Source organism: Sphaerodactylus townsendi, linkage group LG04, assembly GCF_021028975.2.
Source record: "Sphaerodactylus townsendi isolate TG3544 linkage group LG04, MPM_Stown_v2.3, whole genome shotgun sequence".
Classification (NCBI taxonomy): domain Eukaryota; kingdom Metazoa; phylum Chordata; class Lepidosauria; order Squamata; family Sphaerodactylidae; genus Sphaerodactylus; species Sphaerodactylus townsendi.
The window spans coordinates 107,705,856-107,731,064 of record NC_059428.1 but is presented as its reverse complement, the minus strand read 5'-3'; the positions used below and the strand labels follow the sequence as shown (position 1 = coordinate 107,731,064).

General features: G+C 40.6%; 1 protein-coding gene across 2 annotated transcripts in view; it reads right to left on the bottom strand.

Annotated features, from left to right (window-relative positions):
• NALCN (sodium leak channel, non-selective) overlaps positions 1–25,209 on the bottom strand; it is a 286,369-nt gene that overhangs the window by 228,087 nt on the left and 33,073 nt on the right. For both annotated transcript variants that reach the window (XM_048493957.1, XM_048493958.1), the window contains 3 exons: positions 12,598–12,681; positions 10,265–10,404; positions 8,074–8,202 (listed from right to left, as the gene is read on the bottom strand). In XM_048493957.1, coding sequence (XP_048349914.1) covers positions 8,074–8,202; positions 10,265–10,404; positions 12,598–12,681 — 353 coding nt within the window. The remainder of the gene's footprint in view (positions 1–8,073; positions 8,203–10,264; positions 10,405–12,597; positions 12,682–25,209) is intronic.

The following is a 25,209-nucleotide window of genomic DNA, read 5'->3' as shown; positions in this document are numbered from 1 at the left end:
CAGTAATTAAATAGTCATAGACTGGATTAATTCTACATAGGGTTGCACAGCTAAATTCTTCTAGAGTTCTGACTAACCCTCTTATATTTTAGTCCTGGACCTGCTTAATGCAGTAAATTGCAAAATGTCTGTAAAATTAATAAAATGCTGAATTCTGCCTCTTTAGTACCATCTGTGTCATTTTGATCTTCTTTTTCTTGAATATTCACATCACTGCACCATACAGAAATATCACAGCAAGCATTAAAATGAGCTGACAGGTCATAAGCGAGAAATAATGGGTAGCAACCCAGTTCCCAAGTGTAGAGCAGTCTGATCCATTTCCCCAAGGAATTAGTTTTGGGAACCAAGCTCTGCATTTTTATTAAGGACCTCGGCACAACAAGAACTCTGTTTTATCAAATTCACCCATGCTCTGAAGGGAACACTGGCTCAAGAGAATAGAGAAACGTGAAAAGTTTTGGCATTATCAGAAGAATCTATCTCCAGCAACTGAATGCAGGGCAATACAGAGAAGGAGAACAAGAGTGCACAACTTTAGCACAAGTAAGCAATGCAGGAAACAGAAATACTAAAACAAGGGGGGAGCAGGGCCTTAACAAGTAAATTACTTTTAAAAGCTACTGTCCTTCCTCGATTCATTTAATCTGACATTATGTCATAGTTTTTACAAACACAATTTTTTTACAAATTTTATAAACACTTGCTTCTTATCCAAGGTGCTTATGAACCAAATTAAACATTGCATTTGACATAGTACCACCACAGGGCCTCTGCTCGATATCAGCTGCTAGTTCCCCAATCTTAAGCATGATTCAGATCAGTAACACAAATCATAAGGAGAAGGGGTTCCAGCCTCCTGCATTCCAAGCAAAATTCCTGACATGAAATGGGGAAATTTTTACTGGGTTGACAACTGCTTGTGTAGTTGCTCAGGAGACATGCATCTACCAATGGTATAAATACCATCCCTCAGAACCATTTTCAGTCAGGAAAACAGCATAGGGGAAGCAGGAGATCAACTTCCTCACTAGCTGCAGCTTCAATTCAAATCAGATTCCCAGGCATTGAGAACTGAAGTCCCATGAGGAACTTATCTGACTAAAGTTCTTATGGCAGACTTGTGTCATATGTAGCTTGGCCCCCTGAGTAGTACAACAGCCCTGTGAGAAAAGTTCAGTTAAGAGAGATGGTGACCTACTCAAGGACGCTCAAAAAGACATTTTTGTTTTTAACACAGCAATTTGAAAAGTGCAGATTCTTCTAAAAATGAAGACAAGGGAATAGCTTTACTTGATAGAATTCTCTCTTCTATGTAAGTATTAAGTTACAAATAAGCAGGAGTCTAATGGTACATAAAAGACTAACGAAAATGTATTCTAAGATAAGTACTAAAATATTATTTTATTAGAAAAAGCAAATATTTGCAACCAGAGTTGGAGGTCCAGATGAGAAAACACCAGTGTTAACTTTTATTTGTCTTTAAGGTACCACAGGATTTCTGTTTATTTTTGCTGCAATGAAATTACATGGCTGGAATTATTATTATGCAAAAGGAGCCTCTCTGGGTCACCTTTTGTGCTGAGGCTTCCTTTTGGAATAACTGTGGCAGTCTTTCCCATCCATCATATAGCTTCTACTGAGGCCTCATTTCTCAGTCACATAGGAGGGCAGGAGGAGACCATTCCATCTCCTCACCGCTTCTGGTCCAGCTGTCTTTAGTTTCAGCCATGCCAACCATGCTGTGGAGCTGCCAGCTGGTGTCCTCTACAACAGGATGATTAGAACAGTAACAAAACAGTGCTACAGGAGGCCGCTTTTCGTGAGACATTACTGTAGTCGTTCTGTAACCCAATTTATTTTATGTCACAATGGGGACATGAACTTGGGCTTTCAACATTCAAATTCCATGCTGAAGCCACCGCAGAACACCAGATGTATTTAATTCCATTTGTAAAATTCAGAAAATATAAAATTATTTTCCCTGCATCATTATGCATTATTCCTTACAAGAGGAGATATGAAGGACAGAGAGAGGGAGACAGACAGATAGACAGACAGAGAGGAAGGGAGAGAGAAAGCAAACTGTGTGTGGTGATGAATTGGTTTTGTGGAGAGAGAGAGAGATCATCTAGTTTCAGATAGTGTCAAAAAATAGCTACCTCAGAATAAATAAGCAATTATAACAACAAGATAATGAGTGTGAAAACTTCCTGGGAAGAACAGGATTTAGCTGTCTCTCAAGAGAAGGAGAGACAACAATGCACACACCCAAATGAATCAATCTTTTTTTAAACACAATCCTGTCAACAACTTAATAGTTGGTTCAGTCATGCTGATCTCTGTGACATAGTCAGATTTACATTTTCAGCCTATTTACATTTTCATTTTACACCCCACCTCAAAGTACAGGGGAAATCCCAGTGTCTGGGAAATCACCTCCTCATGGAGCTGGGGAGAGCCCCCTTCCCTTTTCACAGGGCAACAGGAAAGGCCTAATTGCTGCGTACTTCCTTTTAGGCCAAACTGGGGACAGCAAGCACTGGAAATGGATACCTAAGATCAAGATGATGTACTTGACAAAGAGGTTTGCTATCCACAGATCATTTCTTACTCACCAAGCTGAATGAAATCCACCAGCCAGATTCAGCGGCCTGACAGTCCTCACAGTAAAATAAAACAAAAGAGGTAAAATAATGATGTAAGCAGATTTGGGTCCACACTGGAAAGAGAAGTGGAGTATTTTAAAAAATCTGAATTCACAGACTTCAAGGTCAGGATGAGAAGAGAGCTGCATGTCTCTCTTCAGTAGAGAAAAATCTAATTGATTACAAAAGGCCTAGAGAATTTCTAGATTCCAAAGAACTTTCCCTGGATTAAATGGGAGAGGTTGAACTATAATTCCTCATCTCCAGGAGGCTTTCCCAGTTCCTGTTTTGGAGTAAAAGTTGCTCCTACCGGTAAGATGCCTGAGGGGTGCTGAGGAGAGGGTGATCACCATCTTGTAGCAGTTAGGATTTGGAAAGCTTCACTGCCCTGATCCTCCACAGAATCAGAAAACACCTACATTCTCATCGCTTGATTGTGTTATGTGGAAACTGTGGAGATAACTTCCAATTCAGAAAAGTCAGAGGGAAAGTGACCCTACTGGAATTGTACTTTGTGACACAAAAAATGACAGGAGTAGGAGAAAGCGATCTCCAATTTGGAAAGGTCTGATAAAACAGAGGTCAAAGGAAAGATAAAGAGAAGAGAGGGGAACTGAGGGTGGCTGCTGAGATAGAGAAGAAGGAGGGAAAGTGAAATAAAAGGCCGAATGTCAAGAAAAGGGTCGCAGTGCCTTTAACACAGAGAAAGAGAAATGAAGCATCGACAGAGAACAGGTACAGAATACCCAGAGATGAATTAGTGAAATACCGAAAGAAAAACAAGGGATACCAATAGACATCACTAGATGTGAAGAGAAGTAAAAAGATCCTAAAAGATGTGAATTAATGTGATAAACATAGGCCGTTTCCACATGGGCCAAAAATGGCGGCCTGGGGGCGGTAAAAACGCTGCCCCCAGGCCGCCGTTCGCACAGGCGGCGCTGCTGAAACGCAGCAGCACCGACCTGGCTGCCCTTCCCCTCCTTCAGGGCGGCGTCAGGCCGTCCTAAAAAACAACCCTTTAAAGGGTTGTTTTTGAGGAAACAGCGTCTTCCCGGCGGCGCGGTGCGAACAGCACCGCCGGGAACACGCTGTTTCCCCTTCCCTCTCCCACTTACCTCTCGCTGTCGTCGTCCTGCTGGCCTCCTAAGTCCCTCCCTCGCTGTCCTCCGACCCCTGGAGGTCAGAGGGCAGCGTGGGCAGGGCTTAGGAGGCCAGCAGGACGACAACAGCGACGAGGTAAGTGGGAGAGGGAAGGGGGAAGAGGCGGCCTCTGCTGGGGCCGCTCGCACGCTTGCGTGCGAACGGCCTCCACCCCCACGCCGGCAGAATTCTTGCCAGCGTGGGGGCGCATGAAGGCCCATGTGGAAACGGCCATAGAGAAAGACCTAATAACAAAGAACAAGATGTGATGAATTAGAAATTTAAGTGAGAAACAGAGATGGAGTCTAGAGACAGTGGTAGTAATAGGTGAAATATACGGGGATGAAGGAATGATGAATGGCTGTCGCTGTTGAAGACAATTTCTGAAACTGAGGCTGAGTGATGGAAAATTAAGGTATGACAGAGGTAACAGACATAAGAAAGTGAGATTGAGAAATCTAAATAAAGAGGATAAATGGCCAACACAAGGAAAAAATAATACAAAGACTAACTCAATAAAATTGAAAACTCCAGAGAGAATGATGGTAGAACCAGAACCACTCATTGAACTCACACTTAACTTTCAACAAGAAACAAAAGAACATTTTAATAAATTAGATAATGAATTACAAGAGATGAAAAAGTGCTGGTACCAATTAAAAGGATAGAAAATGCAGTAAGACAAATAAATAACACGAACGAAGACACAAATGAAAAATTAGAGGTGCTAGAAGATAAATTGGAAATTCTCCAAAGACAAGTTGAAAATTTGGATATATTGGAATTTCTCCAAAGATAAGACTATGCAGATAACATTACACTACTGGAACTGAAGCAAAAATAAAACAAGACTTAGAGGATTAAAGGAACAAGAAAATGAAGAACTACAAACAAGAATTATTCCAGCACTGGCAGAATTATTGGGACAGAAGGAGGAGAAAATATTTGCTGATATGGGGGTAAGGTATCTAGGAGTTAAAATAGAAGTACAAGAGAATTACAGACTTTACACATGCCTCAAGTTATTATTGTTTAAGTTAGAACAGAAGGATTACATACATATGTAGCCAGTTGATAAACTCTTCTTGCTTTCTTCCTTTCAGTTTATTTGACTTAATAATTACTGATATTTGATTTTAATCATGATATAAACATGCTTAAGATATTTCACAAACTTTTCCTTCTATTCTAATGTGTTCGAGACATGGAAACGAGTTTTTTTCATATTCCTCTTTTGTCATTACCAAACTGCAACAAAATTCATTTTAAAAAAATAATAAAAACATTGTCAATAAAAAATCTAATGATTCCCAGAGCATATCTGTTAGGCACATGTAAAAACAAAATGGCAAAAATTGATAACGTTTTGTTTCTTTATTTGGTCACAACAGCCAAGATTGTACTGGCAAAGAATTGGAAATCAAAAAGATACCCTTTGTGGAAGACTGGATTGAGAAAGTTTGGTGTGTAGTCAAATTAGACAAATGGACTTGTTTACTAAAAGAAGATTCCCTGGAAAGAAATTAGCGTAACCTGAACTCCATTCATGAATTATATGTCTATAATTGAAAGCAAAATCACAGGCGGTAGGAATGTCACATTAGAAAGAAATACAATTTTTTAGAATAGGAGTGTTTATATATGTATCTATATATATTATATATTTATATATTTATATATATTTATATACGTATCTATATATATTAAAATGAACTATATGTATAAAACTAATAAGAGTGATTTACTGATGTTTGAAAGGATTCAAATTAATGATCATAATTGTAATAATCATAATCATATAATGTATGTAATAATCATAATCATATAATGTAATAATAACCAAGGGTCTAGACTTTCACATTCAAGAGAAGAGAAGGAAGTCAATGAATAAGTTCTCTATTGCATCAGATTTTTAAAATACTTTTTCTTCTGTATTGTCGAAGGCTTTCACTGCCGGAATCACTGGGATGCTGTGTGGTTTCCAGGCTGTATGGCCGTGTTCTAGCAGCATTCTCTCCTGACGTTTTGCCTGCATCTGTGGCTGGCATCTTCAGAGGATCTGATAGTACAAGTGATAGTGTCAGATCCTCTGAAGATGCCAGCCACAGATGCAGGCGAAAAGTCAGGAGAGAATGCTGCTAGAACACGGCCATACAGCCTGGAAACCACACAACACCCCACTTTTTCTTCTTTTTACTTTTTTGTTCTGTAGCGGTGTACAGATTTTTGTGCTATTACATTTGTGTTACTATTGGTTCATGGGCATGGTTGCTTTTGTGTTTTTGTGTATTGAAATGAAATAAAGATATATTTGATACGAAAAAACTGAATTCATGAAATAAAATTCCTTCTAGGGATTGCAAAAATCTCAAGCAGCCAGCAGGCCAACACATGGTTGGTAAACAATAGTTAGATTGGTAGGTAACAACTTGGTCAGGGTCAATATGCAAGAGGAACAAAAAAAATTTAACTGATACTAGATCCAAAATGCCTAGAGTCAATTTATGCATTTATGATAGATTTGCCTGAAGTGCAAAATTTGGTCTCCTAGCTCTTCCCCGAGTTGGAAAAGCCACATGTCTCAGGCTATGTTTGAAATGATCTGAGAACAAAGATTACCTGGACGGGATCTTTGTGCTGAAATTGGATTTTCACCATCAGGCACAATGGATAGAAATAATTGCTTACTACAATTCTATGCCACTTTGCCTCATTGCTCAAAATAGTTAACAAGAGAAGCAAATTATATCCCCTAATCCCCCCTTGTACCATTTCCATTCTTTTAAAAGGTATTCTGTTCCCTATGATAGCTCGTAAAAGTGTTCTAAGCACCTGAAATGCTAGTAGGTGGTAGCTCATAGTAGTTAAAAAACCTCTTCTGGTTCTGGATTTGTCAGCAGGGGAGGGAAAAGAGAATAAAAACAACAAAGGAAAGCCCAAGGGCAGTGGAGGAGGAAAATGGAACCACACCATAAGGAAAGCCCAAGTGCTTACTGGTCCTCCTTGTGAAGACCCTGTAAACGTTGGTCTTGTCACATCTGTAGGAGAGGATGGGTGGTTGTGGCACCCTGGCTATTACGGCTTGCAGTTTGGATTAGAGCTATGATATGTAGCAATGTGCAGGCTGAACTGAAATGACAGAAGCACACCTGGCCCTTATCTCAAAGTGCAACCTTGGAGAACGGCTGGAGGGAAGTGTAAGGGGAGTGTTGCCTAGCAACGTAGTGAAGGGAAGGGGTGTGATGTGGGAACTAATGGGATGGCCGGGTTAGAAAGCCTTAATTTTGGCAAAGATCTTTGAAGTGTAACATGTTTGAACTCAATCAATAAATCAATTTTGTATCCACTGAGCCTGTTTATTTGAGAGGTCCATGGAAGATGTCGCTCCTGATGCTCCAGTGCCGTGACTGCTATTGCAGATATGGAAAATCCTCCACAAACAAAGGCAGCCAGTCTCAAGCCTTGTCTTACCTTGGACCTGCCCATTCTCTGAAAAGCATTCCAGGAGAAGTAGCCACTGGCTCTCTAGGGCAATGTTACAGAACACTAGTCTGAAGACGGAATCTCTTTGGAACTTGCTGCTAAGCACATTGCATGACCCCGCAGACAGAGCATTCCAATTTATCCTCCAAAATATCTGAAAAAGGCTTTATTGAACTTCCAGACTGTGTATCACAGACTTATTTTAGAATTTAGCCATAATGCTCTTGGCATTCTCTTGGCTACAGACTGGGGAATAAGAAAAGAATCCTGACAAGTTATTCAATTGGCACAACTGGTTTCTTAAGCATAGGAAAATGTGACTTTTTGAGAATCATAACAGGAGGAGGCCTTCATTCATGTAACTTCAAGAAGAAATCCCAGCCACTCGGATAAAATGTGCTATCTTGGCTGGAAAAAAATAGAAAGGGCACATTTTAAGTGTCTCCAATATGCGGTGTTGAGAAAGACTTACTCTGGCATGAAGGCCACAGTCTGAAGGAAGACCTGAATGCTTATAAGAAAATGTTTTTATATACAGGTGATCTGTAATTGCCTTCTTACAGGTGATGCATAAAGGGCAGGTTTGCTGGAAAATTGAAAATCCCCACAAGTCAATCAGATGTTTCAGGACACCAGTTCATAACAGCCTCGAATTTCAAGCCAAACTTTGCTTTTAGTGGAATTCACTGGCAGACTCATTTCAAGCTTGATGGACTTCTTCAGCATGTCAACTAACTTTGCTTAGCCCAACATGAAAGAACATTTGAAATGAAGTTATGAGAAGTCCTTTTATACTTACCCTGTTTCTGTATCATTTGTTACACAATGAAACGTGAAAGGCCCAAACATCTGGACCCCCAGAATTCCATACAGAAGAAGAAAGAATAGCAGGAATATCGAGACGCTCCAAATTTGTTCACCTGAACGCCTAGACAAAAAATAAAAATAATATATATATTTTAAATCAAATCCTCATTTGGTGAAAAATTGTTTAGAGAAACCATATGTTAGTATTTATTTGTTTCTAAAATACAAGCAGTGTACAAAAAATTCAAGACAAATTAGGTCAATAGGCTTACAATCTGATTTGTTAAAAGAAGAGTTTGGATTTATATCCCCCTTTCTTTCCTGTAAGGAGTCTTAAAGCGGCTTACTAACATCTTCCCTTTCTCTCCCTACAACCTTATGAGGTAGGTGGGGTTCTGAGAGTTCTGAAGAACTGTGACTAGCCCAAAGTCATCTGGCAGGCTTCATGTGCAGGAGCAGGAAAACAAATCTAGTTCACCAGATAAGAATCTGCTGCTCATGGGGAAGAGTGGGGAATCAAACCCAGTTCTCCAGATTAAAGTTCACTGCTCTTAACCACTACCCCATGCTGGCTCTCAGTAAATGAGAGATTCTGAAGGAGAGGAGACAGATGGGTGTTTGAGATCAAGAAAAAGGCACAGAGAAAAATCCACCCATGAGGCAGGACTGCTAGGCAATGTCTGGCAACCGGAGGGAAGGTTGAGGGGGACACACCATCACAGGAATTTTTTTAAGTGCAGCCTCGTGTACTTACCAAAGGTTCTTATCAGAAGTAAAAAAAAAAGGACAGAGCTAGGAATCCAGGAAGTGACAAAGGGTGGCTTCTAGGAATCACCAGAAACTCTATGGTAAAACAATAAGAGTTTCTGACTATTTTTACAACAATTTTTTGTCACCTCCTGTAAGAATCTCTGGTAAGTACACAAGGCTACATTTTTACAATACATTTTATCCCACCACTCCTCTAAGTAGCAGCAGGCAAAGGAATCTGGGAGCCAGGGATCCTACCTCTACCAGGGTCTTGGCCATCCTATCATGAGACTATGAGAGGGAATAAATGATATTGTGCCTTCTGGCAAGAAATGGGAAAGACAGGGTTGAAGTCAGCTCTTTTCACCCTGCTCTTTGCACCCTTCCTTATCATACATGACTTTGTAGCGTGCACCTTCCTTCAGAGTACATAATACAATAATTAATGCACACATGAACAGGGGTGTCAAGAACAAACCAGCCCCCCCCCCCCCGTATAGACGACCCTTCCCAGAATAAACTAGAGCATCATTTAAAAAGGAAGTGTTGCCTGGCTCTGTGAATTTTCAGTGCTCAAGAGCCATTGCAGGCAAAATCTTTGAAGAGACATTTCCTCCTGCATTTGGGGATGAGTAGGAAAGCCTTTTCTAAGTCCGAACTCTACACCTGCAGTTTTTGTAAATATCTAAAATAATTTAGCAATATTTCAGTCTGCTGCCTGCTTAACTAAGAACACTTTTTATGGGCTCAAAATGTCTCCTGTAAGCATAGACAATCAGTTGGGCAAATGATGAGCGCCAAAACTTTGTTCCTGGGGGGTCAGCTGATCCTGAGGAATTTCCAGGAGGCAAAGTGAGGGTCTGCATAGAAACGGTGAATCAGCAGAAATCTGTGCTTGTTCTTCTACAAACCAATACTGTTTCAGCACAGAAGCTATGCAGCTGGATGCATGCCACCCCTAAGAAAAATTATCTGGTGTACAAGAATTGAAAACCTTTAACCCCCCAAATAATTAGAACTCCAAGAAAAATCATGTTCACTGTGTAAAACAACTCAGAAATAACTGTGCTTTAACCCTAACCCTAGTCACTCAAAACCAAAGAAAGTCAGTGTGCAAAAGTAGCCAAACACACCGAACCTTTAAATAGGAACTTTGGCTACTGCTGATATAGTACCTTAGACCTGGTTGCTGGAGACCTGGTTGCTGGATCAATATTTTTAAAGTCCCCTGTGCCATGTTTCAAGTCATTCACAATTTATAACATACATCAATCTGAAATTAAGCAATGCATGATTACATAATTAGGATAATGATCAGGTTTATGATTAGGATTGCCACACCAATCAATAGTACTTTCACTCATCACTCTTACCAACTCATTGCTTAGATTTTGGGAAACAACACATTAGAACAAGACACATGAACTACTCACTTTAAAATGTTGGTTATCCGGGTTCTTGGCAGCTCAAAACGGAAATATATTCGAAATGCTCGAATCATAATAAGAGGCCTTGGGATCCTCAGCATGCCCCAAGGAGACATCTGATCAACGATCTCGGCAATTTCAAATACCTGTGGGGGGAAAAGTGGATTTTTTCTCATTCTGATTTTCCTTATCATAAGATTGTCTTTTTAATAATCTACAGTCAAGTCAGAGCTGCAAAACAATTTTCTCAAGGGTAGCTTGTATAAAACCACTGCCAGTGATTTCAGCCTGCTCCTCCTCCTCACTGCAGCCTCCTGACCCATGCAACGGGTTGTCTATGCAGGTCCTGCTACCACAGGAACCATCTTATTTAGTGATCAAAAGGAGCTGCAGGAGAAAGAGGAATTCAGTGAAAATCTTTGCCCCTTCCATTGGCAGTTCATGGGATACATGCAATGTATTCTCTTCTCCGTGTGTGTGTGCATGTGTGATGTCAAATCACAGCTGACTTAGGGCAACCCTATAGGATTTTAAAGGCAAGAGACATTCAGAGGTGGTTTGCTGTGGCCTGCCTCTGGATAGCAACCTTGGTATTCCTTGGATAGCCAACCCTGCCTAGCTTCAGAGATCCGATGAGATCAAGTTAGCCTGGGGCCATCATTTAATACTCATACTCAATTAAAGGATAATTTCCATGTTTTTAAACAGTACTTTTAACAATTCTTTAGAAACAATTGTTATAAGCCCTGCCTTCCACTGCAGCTCACTGCTCTCCTGGTAAAGGACTCTGAGGAATGATGTGAGGGAAATCTGCAGAGGCAAGAGAGAATCAGTGGAAAATGCCAACTTTATCCAGATCCAGCCCATTCTCTCAGCGTTGGGGTACAGATGTATTTCAACGCATCCCTCCTGGGTCCCAGCTAAGGTCACATGCAACAATTGACATAGGGCCCAATGAAGCCCTCATCCTTGGCAGAGGGTTGGACATGATGACCCTTGTGGTCTATAACTCTACGATTACTCTCTCACTCATCTCCAAGCCCAGCCTTGGGCTAAATAGTGAGAGCTGGACAAAGGAGCAAAAAGTCTGCTGGCTTGCCATGCTGGATAATGACTAGCATGTTACACTGCATACAAGCCAAGTAGGAGTCCAAGAGATAGTTCTGCTGGGCTGGAGGCCTTATGACCTTTGAATGTTTGAAAGGGTCAGAACATAGATTTGCCTAATTTTCAAGTGTATTAATTAAGCGTGCAACTTCAATCTAGATGGCAATGGAAAAGTATTCATATGAACTGTGGTTGTATGAATGGTTTCAGAGAGATGCCTTTGACCATAAGCAACATTCCCTGTAAGCCGCAAAGGTGTGCAGCCACCTTATTGGTGCCGCATAGATAAGGGGCTGCCCAGCAGGGGGCGTTCTCTCAGGCAGCTCAGTTCCATGCAGTCTCTAGGACGTTCCGTGCAGCACCAGGGACCATTTATTTAGAGGGACTACAGATACTAAATGATTAAAAACAGTAATCTGAAAAGAAATTTAGACCCCAAAATTTTTCACTGACAGAGTAATTGTACATTTAGCACATATAACTAAACTATCTCAGATACTGTGGTCAGGAAATGGAACACATTTGGGGTGCTTGCCGCAAGCAATATCAGAATTTAGAATCATCCTTCTTTCATTCTTGGTCAACCACAATAAAAATCAGGAAAAGCACTTTCTGTTTCAAAGAGCTCTATTACAGAAGGCCAAAATATAATTGGATGTCTCAGGATTAGAAGTAATTATTTACTGCTATCAGGAAACATTTTTTTAAAATAGCTGTTTCTTGCTATTAATTGTTATGAAACCAATTGCGTAACTGCTAAGTTTCTGGTGAATAATGAAAGAGGCAGTGGAAATGAGGACAGGAAAGCAACAACTTTGCCCTCTGAATACTGCTGCCTGGATCTAAAGAGAATCTTCCATGTTGGCCTGACTCTGAAGAATAAGAGCCACACTGCTGGATATGCGTTGGCTACAATAAAAAGAAAGGCCCTTTGAGACCAACCCTAGGCAAAGTTACCCTATCATTGTCTTTTACCAGTGAATGTTCTGTTTTGTTTAGCATTTGTACACTGACCCCTCCTTCCTGTTCATGTGTTTTGTTTTTTAAAGTATATTTTTAATTTTAATGTTATTGATAGTTTGCTGCCTTGGGAAATCTAAGTTGGGTGGAAAGGCAGCATAAAATGTTTTAAATGATAGGCCCCATGATGTCAATAATTTCCCAGCAGTTCCCAGGACTTAGCTAAAGGTATAAACTGTATTTTAGCATTCTTTGTAACACAATATAATTACCTGTAACACTAAGGATACCCAAAGACAAAAAACCATGAATCCATCAAACACACACCAGCGGTCCTTCACATAAGATGTATCCCCCTAAAAGGAAAAAAAAATCAATATGGGTTAAGAGTTGTTATTTGCAGTCTTTAATGGCTAACATTAAATGAAGTAACCAGGTTCAATGTAAAAACTCTTCAGAATTTCATATACGGTGAAGCAATACTACTTTATTATTTAGAAGTATAATTTTGATAAGTTAAAATTTGTTCATTTAAGTGAATGAATTCTGTGTCCAAGACAGGAAGTTGCAAGTTTAATTTTTCACAGAGAACAGCTTATACAAATAAATCAATTTATGCCCAGTATCAGGGGTCCCCATTCTCCCATAAACCTGTGGACACTTTTTGAATGTTAAGAGCTGAGAATGGGTGCTAGCACAAAATGGCTGCCTTGGAGTGCTGGAACCAATTACAACAAAATTAAGAATTTGAAAGCTATTGATGAAGACAGTTATTTCTGAATGGGTACCCCCTGCAGACATGAAGGTGATGCCTGCTGGGCTTTTCTGAAGTACTCTAAGGAGAAATAGAGAAATTGTGGCTGGTTATTTATTCTGAGTGAAGAAGAAGCAAATGTTACCAAGCCATCCATCTGTGGGAACCATGATGGCCACAGGAGCCACTTTGGGGATCACTATCATACATGTTTCCATCTGACAGTGGTTCACAAAGACTTGTGACCATTTGCCACAGATGTCAAAGTACTGATGAGCTAAACTTTCAATTTCTTGTATGATTTTGTGCCAATACATCTGGAGTAGAGGTATGCTGTGAAGAAACCAAGAGGCAGGGGGTGGGAACACATAGTCTTCCATTCCTCCACCCCCACCCCGGCTCATGCCTTATATAACCCCTTACAGCTCCAACCCACAACATACATGATGGTTCGTTGGCTTGGGTGGATGGAAATAGAAGTGTTGGCTTAAGGTGGATGGAAATAGAAGTGTTTTAAATAAATATACTGTTCTTTTCTATGAGATGCTCCACATCTGTCTTTATTTGCAGAACTTTTAACCCGTTTTTCTTCTCACTGAACACAAAAGTATGTTCTCTGAGAAGGGCTGCAATAACAGTTTGATAAAGTTTCCCTTGTACTAACAGACTGGTAACTTTCAGTCACAGGAAATTTAAGAGTGATGTACTAAGAAAACTTTAAAACTGAGAATCTAAGCACACTGAAGCCCATTTCCCACACTAATAGCTTGCACACACAAGACTGCTCAAGTAAGCAAAAGCATAACATTGGACAGAATTGCATAAATACCAAGATGTGATTCAAATAAAAGTATATCAGTAAACTTCAGGATTTCCAGCATGCAATATCTGACTCTTCATTGATCTATGTAAATTAGAAATATGCATATTAAATTTTAATATCATTATTTCATATATGGTATGATTACTGCTACCCATAACTTTGGGGAGTATTGATACCCCTTCATGAATTCATTTTGGGCAATTTTTTTTCCAGATTCCAGGACATTATATGTGTAAGGTGCCATCAAGTTGCAGCTGAGCTATGGTGACCCAGTAGGGTTTTCAAGAACAGATATAGCAGAGCTGGTTTGCCATTGCCTCCCTCAGCATAGCAACCATGGCATTCCATGGTGGTCTCCTATCCAAATACTAACAAGGGTCGACCCCACTTAGCTTCTGACATCTGAAAAGATCCGTTGCCTGAGCCATCCAAATCAGTCAAGAATATCAGGAATTGGTAAATATGGCATCCAGACTCCAAAGGTGAGGTCTGTTTTTTTTAAAATTTCAGAAGTGACTTTTGCCATTTTGGATTTTTCCAATTCAAAACATAAAAAAACATAAAATATCAAGTACAATCTCATCTTAGAAATATCTAACTGTATACACCTAACAAGAATCCTTCTTCAGAAACAATGCTGGAAAATGCCAGTAAATGAAAGTTGTTAATGAAAGGTATCCCTTATTTAGATTTCAGAATGGAATGGCTCAAAACAGATCAAAGATGGTTCAAAGGACACTGATACCCCTTTTTGAATCTGAATATAAAAATACCCACATTTAAATAGCTAAGCCCTTCCTAGGTATTATGAATCCTTCTTCAGAAATGATGTTAGAAAATGCCAACAAATGAAAGTTGTTAATGAGAGGTATTCCTTGTTTAGATTTCAGATGCTAATGAACTCAAAACAGATCAAAGCTGGTGCAAAGATAATTGACACAGCTTTTTAAATCTGGGTATAAAAATACCCACGTTTAAACAGCAAAACAAGTCCTTTCCAAGTAGTATCAGATGCCAATAACTGCACTATCAGAAACACATTGCTCCCAATCTATGTGGCCATTTTCTTTGAAAAGGAGCACCATGAGTATTTTGCATGCACATGCAGCTTCGGTATTAGGAAACTTGACCATTGGATTTTGGATGGCTGTGGTTCACATTGACCGAAGCTATACATGCATGCAAAATGCAGGCAGCATATCTATTCAGACAACACGGCCATGCAGATCAGGAGAAGCACACTCCCAATATAAGGGGTTGGTGGCCTCTCAGTATGTGCAAACATAACATCTGAGAAGGGTATACACAAGGAGCAATTCCAACTGTGAACAGAACACAATAGCCTGATTTTTCTCCACAATAAACACTGAAATAATAAAATCCTTTCCTTTTCTGGTTATCATGTCCATGCTAAGATCAGAGAAGAGCAGACCTTTAAATGTATCTATGCCAATGACAACTGTTAATGCAGTTCCTTTATTTTGCCAGGTAAAGTCGAAGGCCCTGGTCCAGCTCTAGCCATGTGCAACTATTAGTGGCTCAAAATGGGGATGCACACACTTCCCAGTCTGCATCAGGAAAAGAATCCTGCAGATAGTTCACTCAAAGGGGGGGGGGGCAAACATCACAAGGGCTCATTCCGCACATGCAGAATAATGCACTTTCAAACTGCTTTCAGTGCTCTTTGAAGCTGTGCGGAATAGCAAAATCCACTTGCAAACAGTTGTGAAAGTGGTTTGAAAATGCATTATTTTGCGTGTGCGGAAGGAGCCAAGGAGAATGTGACTCCACATCAGTGTTTGTTTCAAAATTCTCTAGTAATGGATGAGTTGGATTCAGTCAACTTTTTAGCCCAGTTTCGGCCCAGTTTTCATCCCTTAGCCAGTACCTGTTTCACATGGCAATAAAAAGATAAATTTAGGCTCAATGAGCAAGCAAGCATTTCATACATTTCAATTATATACAGAATTTCTGTTTCCAGAAAAGTTTCTTCTCTGGCTTCAAAATTCCCAGAAATTTTACTGGTCTACATTCTTTATATTAGACTGTACCCAGAAGCCAATTTTCATAACAATGGTAAGAATGGAAAATAAAGCTTTATCGTAACACAGGTTTTGAAAAGAATACGCTAATTCATCATTCTGTTCACTATCCCAACATTCCCTCATAGTCTGGCAAGACCAGGAAACAAAGGTAGACACAGGGCAGAAACAGACTAGATATAGATGATCTAACTCAGCTTCTGAAGCCGCACTTTACCTAAGGCCATGCAGGGAAAGAGAAGGGATTCAACCCTACAACCTCCACTTAATTTTGCTATTCAAAACAATCTACTTCATTCAGCATGTTAACTGAAAAATGACACTTCCTTTACATGTAAGTATTTTTTTTTCTTTCAAACAGTAACAGGTGGTAGAGATGCAACTTCCACACATGGGTGTTTTGCTCCTCAACTGGCTACAATTTGGGTCATGGGGGGTGAGGAACAGAACTTATTCTCTCTCCCAGAAGCTGGGATCACCAAAGACAGATGTCACACCCACAAGTGTTCTCAAGTGTAGTATTTACCTTATATACTCACGTATAAGTCTACTTTTTCAGCACATTTTTTGAGCTGAAAAAAGTCTCCCTCGACTTATACATGAGTAAACAGGTGGTGAGCAGGTGGGGGGGACGGGTGGCGAGAGAAAAAAGGCTGGGAGCTGAGGGTGTTTTTCTCCACCTGCTTCCTGCTATGTTGACACAAAGGAAGCTCCCAGGTAAGCCTTGGGCTGTTGCTTCGCTGCACTACAGGTGGCCAGTAGCTTCATTCACAGTGAATATTCAGTGAATAGGTGTGAATATTAAATGTATACATTACAGAATTTTTGTTCAGACCAGGAAGCTCCATGAATGCTAGGGAGCCATACTCTGCACCATTAGAGCCCATGGTGGCAGGAATCCCCCCCCCACAGGGTGCTCTGGCATGCAGCCACTGCCAGCACCTTCCTCGGCCCCCACCCACTGTTTTTGGAAAGCAGGTGGGACTTCTGTCCAGCTGAGCTTGCAGACCTGCAAAAAAGACTTGTTTTGGGGCAGCGGCTGCCATCACCACACAAGCATCTTTGCTGTGTAATGATAAGCTATCCGTGTTGAAGGAGAACCTGTAGGGACTTTTTAAAAGGGGGATCTTGTTGAGCATCTTCCCTATGAAACTCTGAAGAGATACTGTCCGTAAGAGTTATATATTCCACTTTAAAGTTATTGTTGATACCATATGGTTTTTCTTTGAAATATTTAAGAACATTTTTATTGGTATCTATTTTTATTTTTGAAATTTACCAGTAGCTGCTGCATTTCCCACCCTAGTCTTATACTCGAGTCAATAAGTTTTCCCAATTTTTTTGTGGTAAAATTAGGTGCCTCGACTTATATGCGGGTCGACTTATACACGAGTATATACGGTATTTACTGTTATCAAAGTGAATGGCAGCCATTTATTTCTATGATGAAATAGCCCTAAACTTGAAGACAAATGGGTCAAAAGCTTGCTCATATATGACTAATACTTGGCACTTTGGTAAATCTAAATCACCCCCCAAACCCCCCCCCCTTTTTTCCAGGTTTTAAATGTCCCAATAAAGCAACCTGAGCTATTCGGCACAGTGAACTAGCCTGGGAGCAGATAAAGCTGAACATGGTTCAGCCTTATTAGCTTTTGGACAGCAGAGGTGGGGGAGAGCAGGCACAATCTTGAATGCCGGGCTTCTTAGTCCTATATGCAAGATCGCCCCTGTTCCTGTCTCCGTTCCTTTTGGGCTGGGACAGGAGAGATGGGGACAAGAACAGGCAAGATATTGAAGAGGTGAGCATGATCTTCTCAGCCCAACATACAAGATCGTCCACCAGGGTATCCTGGGAAATGTAGTTCCCACAAAGGCAGGCCTGTTTTCCAGCCTGCCCGATTTCCTAAAGTAAGTGTGTGTGTGTGTGTGTGGGGGTGCTTTGGGGGGGAAATCACGCCCGCCCCCCGCGGTGTCCCCCACACTTACTTTAGGAAACTGAGCAGGCTGGAGAACAGGCCTGCCTGTGTGGGAACTACATTTCCCAGGAGACCTGGAAATTGTAGTTCCCACCAGAACAGGCAGGTCTGTTCTCCAGCCGGCTCAGTTTCCTAAAGTAAGTGTGGAGGGGGAGGCGCCATGCGGGGGGAAGGGGAAGGGGCCAGAGGAATTTTGCGCCCCCCACATTACCCAAATCCGTGCACCCAGTGTGTGGCGCACCCCACCCCCTTTCCCCTCGTAGCTTCGCCAGCAGGGACAGGAGAGGCAGGGGAGAGTGCATACAATCTTGTATGCTGGGCAGAGCAACTTGGCATGCAAGAATACCACCCCCCTCCTGTTCCAGCGTAAGAGGTCTGGGACATAAGAGGCAGGGGAAAGAGCATGCGATCATGAAGGATGTTTCCCACTTTTCACATTTGGGGTTTTTTTAAACCTGAATATTTTTGGTAAGAGTCAAATAGGAATGAATATTGGGTATACTGTGCTTTATCGAGTTAAAAACACCTAAACTTGAAATTTACTGATAGTTTCTATTGGTGCCTAGATTTCACCAAGAAGGATTGCCATGGAGGAGAAGGTATAATATATCTTTATACATGGATCCCACCCCAAGGATTCTCACTAAATATGAGTTCTCCCTTTATTTCAATAACAATGATAGCTTTTTTTTTTTTGCCAGATCCTATGAGGTCTACATGCACACCCAGAGAAAATATTTTGTTAAAAAATGACCTCTCACAACTCATTTCCATTTCTTCCCCAATTATTTGGGAAACTGACTAATAGCAGGACAGGGTGCCAAACACAGTTCGATTCTGCACAGCAAATGTATAACAGGTTGTGGTCATTATAAAAGAACCCATTTCCCTTTTTCCCATTCACATGCATGCTGTGCAGGCAGTGACTGAAGCCAATGGAAACAATCTGGGTTGCTTTCATGCCTTCACATAGAGCTGTTTCTCTCTTTTAATTTTTTTCCCCTGCAACACATGCATAGCTGTGCAGGCATACAAAAATGAACCCCCATAGCCATGCTTATCGTCCCACAATATGAACAGCTGAACCTGCATAACTACACATGTGAAACCAGCAAAAGAAAAAGGTGCCTCCCTGCAACGGCAGATTCTCCCTGACTGTGGATGGCACGGTGGAAGGGAGGGAAATAAAGCACCTCCTACCTGGCTGTTTGCACAGGAGTGGCTCCAACCCAGCATTTTGCAAAAGGATCACTCCTTTTAGCGATTTTTGAAAATCCCAGGTTGGGGGGAAATAAAACAGGGCAGACTAGTTTTGGGGACCGAACAGGAGTAGTTTTGGAGACAAGAAGTTCCCCCTTCCCAAAAAGTTTGTATTGAGTCCTACACCCATAATATTTGCCCTGAGTCGCAGAGGCCAAAAGAAACTACTTTTTGGACTTTGTTAAAATTGTACAGAAAGGTTGGCCAGAAGCCTCCTATCACCACATTTACAGTAACACTGGATAGCTTTAAAAGGGGCTTGGACAGATTTATGGAGGAGAAGTCGATCTCTGGCTACCAATCTTGATCCGTCTTGATCTGAGGTTGCAAATGCCTTAGCAGACCAGGTGCTCAGGAACAGCACCAGCAGCAGGCCATTGCTTTCACATCCTGCACGTGAGCTCCCAAAGGCACCTGGTGGGCCACTGCGAGTAGCAGAGTGCTGGACTAGATGGACTCTGGTCTGATCCAGCAGGTTCTTTCTTATGTTCTTAGTATCAAGAGATAAGAAATACTGGGACTATTATGGTCATGGAAAGATGGAGGTGACAATACTCAGATGGGGCACTATGTCCATCCAATATATGATCATTTGGGTGGTTGGAAGCAAACATTTCAAATCATATTTCAAACCACAAGGGCACACACTATGATCTACTGCATCATACTTAATGCTAGCAGTCTTCTAGACATGATTGAAAGACTGAGAACATTCTATAAGTCTATAACTCCCCCACACTCCTACCTCCCGCCCCCTATGCAAAGTACCTGACTTCACTCATAGTAAAATGCTAAGTCTGCATCTGTGCCAGCCATGGATACCCTTAGTCAGAACTTGTTAATCAGCTTCTAACCCTGGGTTCAAACTCTGATTTTAAATGAATTGTTAGCACTGCTAAAGGTGTATCACTCAATTATAGATAATACTAACTGTAACATATACAGCCACTTTAGCTCATTCTGACCTTAGAATGTTGCAAGCCTAAAGGGTTAATGGAGATTGCAGCTTGATTGGCTTGAGAGAACTGCTGGGCAGTTGGTGCTGAGGGGAGAACTAATGGGAACACCATGTTATTCTGATATAGATCGGTGTTCTGGAGGGTGAGGACCAGTTCTGTGAGAGCTGATCAACTCTGAGTAAAAACTAATAAGGGCAGATTTCTGTGAAGGAATCTGAGCCAATGTCCTGTAGGAAACCATTACACAGAAACCCTAATTAATCACACTGGTGACTTGGTATAGTTTCTCTAAGAAGACCTCACCCAGATATGGGGCAGTGAAGCTCCTGACAATGGTGGAACTGTAAATAGAGGAAGGATTAGGTTTTCTGGAGGAAAACCACAAGTCCTGCTCTGGTAAGCACCATGTAAAACAGACATCTCAGTCTAGGAGTTAGTGGCTTAGAACCTGTGTAAGTTAACTGAAGCAGGAAATTAAGACTTGTCAGCACTGGAATTAGAGATTTCCAAACAGTAGAAGAAAATCTTCTGAGGATTAGGATAGGTTTTTTCTAACAACCTTGAAGGCATAGGATTTAGTCCCCAGTGCTACCCTTGTAACAGCAATTTAAAGAAACTGAAACATCTTGTAAACAAATATCTTCTCTGAACCAGCTTCTTGTATATTCTTATTAATGTGATTTTTGACTGAAATCCCTTCCTGGTGTACTTTAATTTGCTTGTAAATAAATGAACATCTAAATCTTTGTTTGAACCCTACATGCCCCTGGTGCCATTTTAGTGTTTCTCTGATGGACAGGAATAGATAACTGAGTGTCCACACAGAGCTACCCATCTTCCTGAATGTAAAGTGCTGTGTGTGTGTGTGGGGGGGGGGGGAGGTAATATATCATACCAACAATGGAGGGGAGCATGAATTTTTAAAAGTGAATGCTACACCACAGATAAATCAAACCTTTTTGTTCATGTTGGAGACAGACAATTTCACCTGATTTCTCTCTTTTTACTGACATGCTGGGGTGAACCCTGACATGCTGGGTGAACATTACTTGAGGGTCACCTGACTCTAAGCAAAATATTTCTAACGTTGTAGAAGACAGAAAGCAGGGGAAAGCCACCTCCAAAAGAAGGAGAGTCACTGGATCCAACACATTACCTGGAAACTTCTGTAGTGCCTGAATGGATCTGTGGTTTCCTTTTTGTAAAGTATACTTCTAGCATCAAAGAGTGACACCCCCTAAACCCTAAAACTGAAAAAAAACTAGAAGATAGAACTCTAGAACATTCAGAAGTCACATGATCTTGATTTGGCACTGAAACATGACTTGGAATACTGGAAATGAGCAACAGATGGCATTTTGGTCATTATCAACTGATCTGAAAACCTATGGTTAGAGATATATCTTTAGTCTTCCCCAACATCCTGAAGGTTACATCCTAAAAACAACACACGACATGCCATAAGTTTAAATGTTTGAGTCCTGCATGCTTTTTTGAGCAAATATTTTCAGTGTTCAACCATTTATAAGTTAACAAAAAGTCTTCAGCAGAACATCCACCCAATTCAGATATTACCTTGTGAACATACAGGAAAAACATACTCTTTAAAAAAAATTTTTTTATTGGAAGTGGAGTTTAAAGAATATCTGTCCCATCCCTTATATTTGGAACAATCACCAAAGTGATGCATAATTTTTTTCTATTTGCAACTAGGCCCGATAACAAAGTTCAACATGGGTGCACATTTGGGCCACTATATATGTGCATTTAATGTAACTTACTCACAAACCTTTATCATTCTGTTTTTCAAAACTTTATCTACAAGTTTGGATTAGTTTTCATAGAGACTCATATAAGACTGTTTTCTTACATTTGTATTATTGAAATTATTCAATGACATCTACATGAATGAAGATAATTCTTATTGTAATTTGGAATTATTTTCCTGAATGTCCTTCATCTGAGTGTTTGACTTGTACACAGTGCTTCTAATCTAGTTCAACTGTTTTATTCAAACAAATAATTTTTGTAGCATTTTGAATTTGTAGGTATTTTGAATTTTCACTTTTTCATAGAATCATAGAGTTGGAAGAGACTCCAAGGGGCATCAAGTCCAACCCCCTGCAATGCAGGAACACATATTCAAAGCATTTCAGAAAGGTTAATGCCATGTTCTGTCACTAGATGTCACTGTTTGCATCACATTTTTTAAGAAGGAAAACTTTTATAATACCACACTGTAGGTGCTGCAGTTGCTCCCTGTGTCCTTTTTTTTAACACAGAGAATGAAGAGAAAGAAAGCTATGCATTCCTAACCAGACAGCATGGTTAAAAGTGGAATCTGGAGGTATCGTCACAAGGCGCAAATACACCAACAACTACATACTCAGATCAAGCAAACTTGTCAGCAGATTCGCAGCATTACTCTATTGCACATTTTGCTTTCCTGCATATGCAAATATGGAATAACTCCCATACCTACAATAAGGCAACATCTGAACTGGTTGTTAGATTCACACTGGAGACTGCGTAAACGACAGCACAGAAGTGCAGCGCATCCATTAGAGATGACCTGATGTCACAGTTTGTGAAAAAAAGTTAATGATGCATAAATAACATACACATTAGCAACACCCTTCTGGCTCATTCTTCAGTTATGAAGAAATGACTGTAACAAAACTACATGTGGACTTCTAGCCTGAGGGAGGAAATGAATCCGAAGAAAGAAAGGTCCATGCAGAAAATAAAAGAAATTCCTATTTATTTCCCAACATCTGCCTTCCTTGCCAAGAGGTAACACTGGTAAGACATCCTTAATTTAAACTACATGTAAAAGTTCTCCAAATAGTACTCCAAATTTGCTTGGCAAATTAAGGAACCTTTAGCTGATTTTTTTAATAGTATTCATCCTATTTCTTACCCTGTACAAGGCCTCTGGGGCAGTCTTAACAGAGAAAAATCATCTGACAGTACAAATTTAATGAACACTGATGTCTCCTTCTCTCTGATTACCTGAATTTTTTACATGTATGGATTTGGCCCTGGAGACATATAATACATTCACATAAAAGGGTTTTGTTTGTGCAAAAGAACTACGCTTTTTAATATTTTGCAGGGTGTTGTACCTAATTTGAAAACGCTTAACAGAAACGGGGTAAACTTGACCACCATGGAATTTGTAGTTCGTGTGGACTTTCCTACTAACATGAAAATAATGGAACACTCTTTACAATTCATGCAGATTGGGAGAAGAGTGTAGGAATCTTCACTTAACATTCACTATGAAATTTTCCAAGTTTCCAACCTGCTCCTTCATTTGCGTCATTATATCCTCAAATTAAGGAAGCGGAACTTGGAAATGCAATTTGCAAAACATTAACCAAGAAAATGACAGTCATGCAATCAAGGTAAAATACAAGCCGGGTATTATTTGTTTATATGCAGTTCACTATGAAAGCATGAAATCAGGTGCATGGTGCAAAATTTGACCTAGGACTATCTGTGGCCTATTTAATAATTTTCTTACAAAGCAGTTGGTAGTCTGTGCAGATCCGTAAAGCAATGTTTGTAGAAGATTCAGGATATGAAAGGGTAGGGTGTCCTGTACAGCATTCCTTCTGGGACCTGCATGCTCTCATTCAGTTCTTTCCTTCCCAACAACCATTTATTCTGAGTGCAGAATCCAGTCTTTCATGAAAAATGGCTGTTTGGTGCCAACCATACATACATGGGCACAACCAACGTAATCTACTGCAACCTTCTACTCAAACTGGTCATCATGGAAACAAAGGGAGTCACTCCAAAGACAAGCAAATAGCTGCAATTTACACATTTGATTTTGGATTTCTTGAGCCAAATGAGCATGTTGAGGTTTTGCAATGTATCTCCCTTATGGTATGGTTCCCATAGGCCACACACAGACATCACAACACCTTGCTATTTATCCACAATGGGCACAAGCTCAGATTGTTGTCATGATCACACATCCCTTCCCTCTTCCCTTCCCCCCTTTCCCCTTTGCACCCAGAATATAATTGAAATCTTCCTGCTGTCTGAACCCTGAATTTGGACACCTGTTCTCCTTAATGCCTGAACGTGGACACTCGAACAAACCATATTTCTTCCTGTGAATGGAGGTCCCACCATCTTTAATTGCTGGAATATTATATGCAGAGAGGCACAATTCAGATTGGGAATGGGGCAACATCTCTGCAACCTCTTCCCGATCTTAATTGGCCCCATGGAGTCTTGTTGGGGAAATATATAATAATTCATACAGGTACTTGCAATCTTCATTAGAAAACAGCATGTGCTGGGAAGAACGTTTACGAGCTCTTCTTCCACCCAAACTGCACATGGGTTTCTAATGAAATAAAAATGCTTGGGAGTACCATTCAGTATAAAGGGTAGCTGCATTTAACTAGTTTAAGGCTAATTCGCACATTACAAAGTTCACATGAGTTCTGGGAGTCCCCCCATTGGTAACTTAATTACCAGATGAGTGTGGGTTCAATTCAGCCTGGCAGTCGTGGAGCAGGGGCTTCAGTCTCTCCTCCTTCACCACTATCCCGATCTGAAATGGCCCCATGCAGCTCCTGAGTGCCCACTGGAGAAACCTGTGTGCACTATTGGCTACACATAATTTCCCAATAGGATAAACAGATTTGGGAGGGAGGTCTAAGCTCCCTCTTCCCACATGCTATGGTGCTAATCCAAATCAGGCCTGTACGTGCCTACTTATTGAGTTCCCAGCACAGAACTCCAAGACACATCTGATTTAAAGGTCTTGAGATGGCCACATGTGTGGACTTTGTAATAAGCAGAACAGCCTTTAGTTTATGGGAAGGAAAAACTCCAAGCATTCGCATAGAACTGAGTATGCTTCAAATATTCTCATCCTAGAAAGCTTTCAAATCATGCTTCAAGAGGAGAGTGTGGTAAACACAAATACAAGCAACTGCATGTGTGCATATTGTGGACAAATTAAGGTCTGACTACAATATTAGTCATTGTCATAGCACCCATGTCCTTCTCATTCAAGACTGCATATATTTAAATACGAATGCA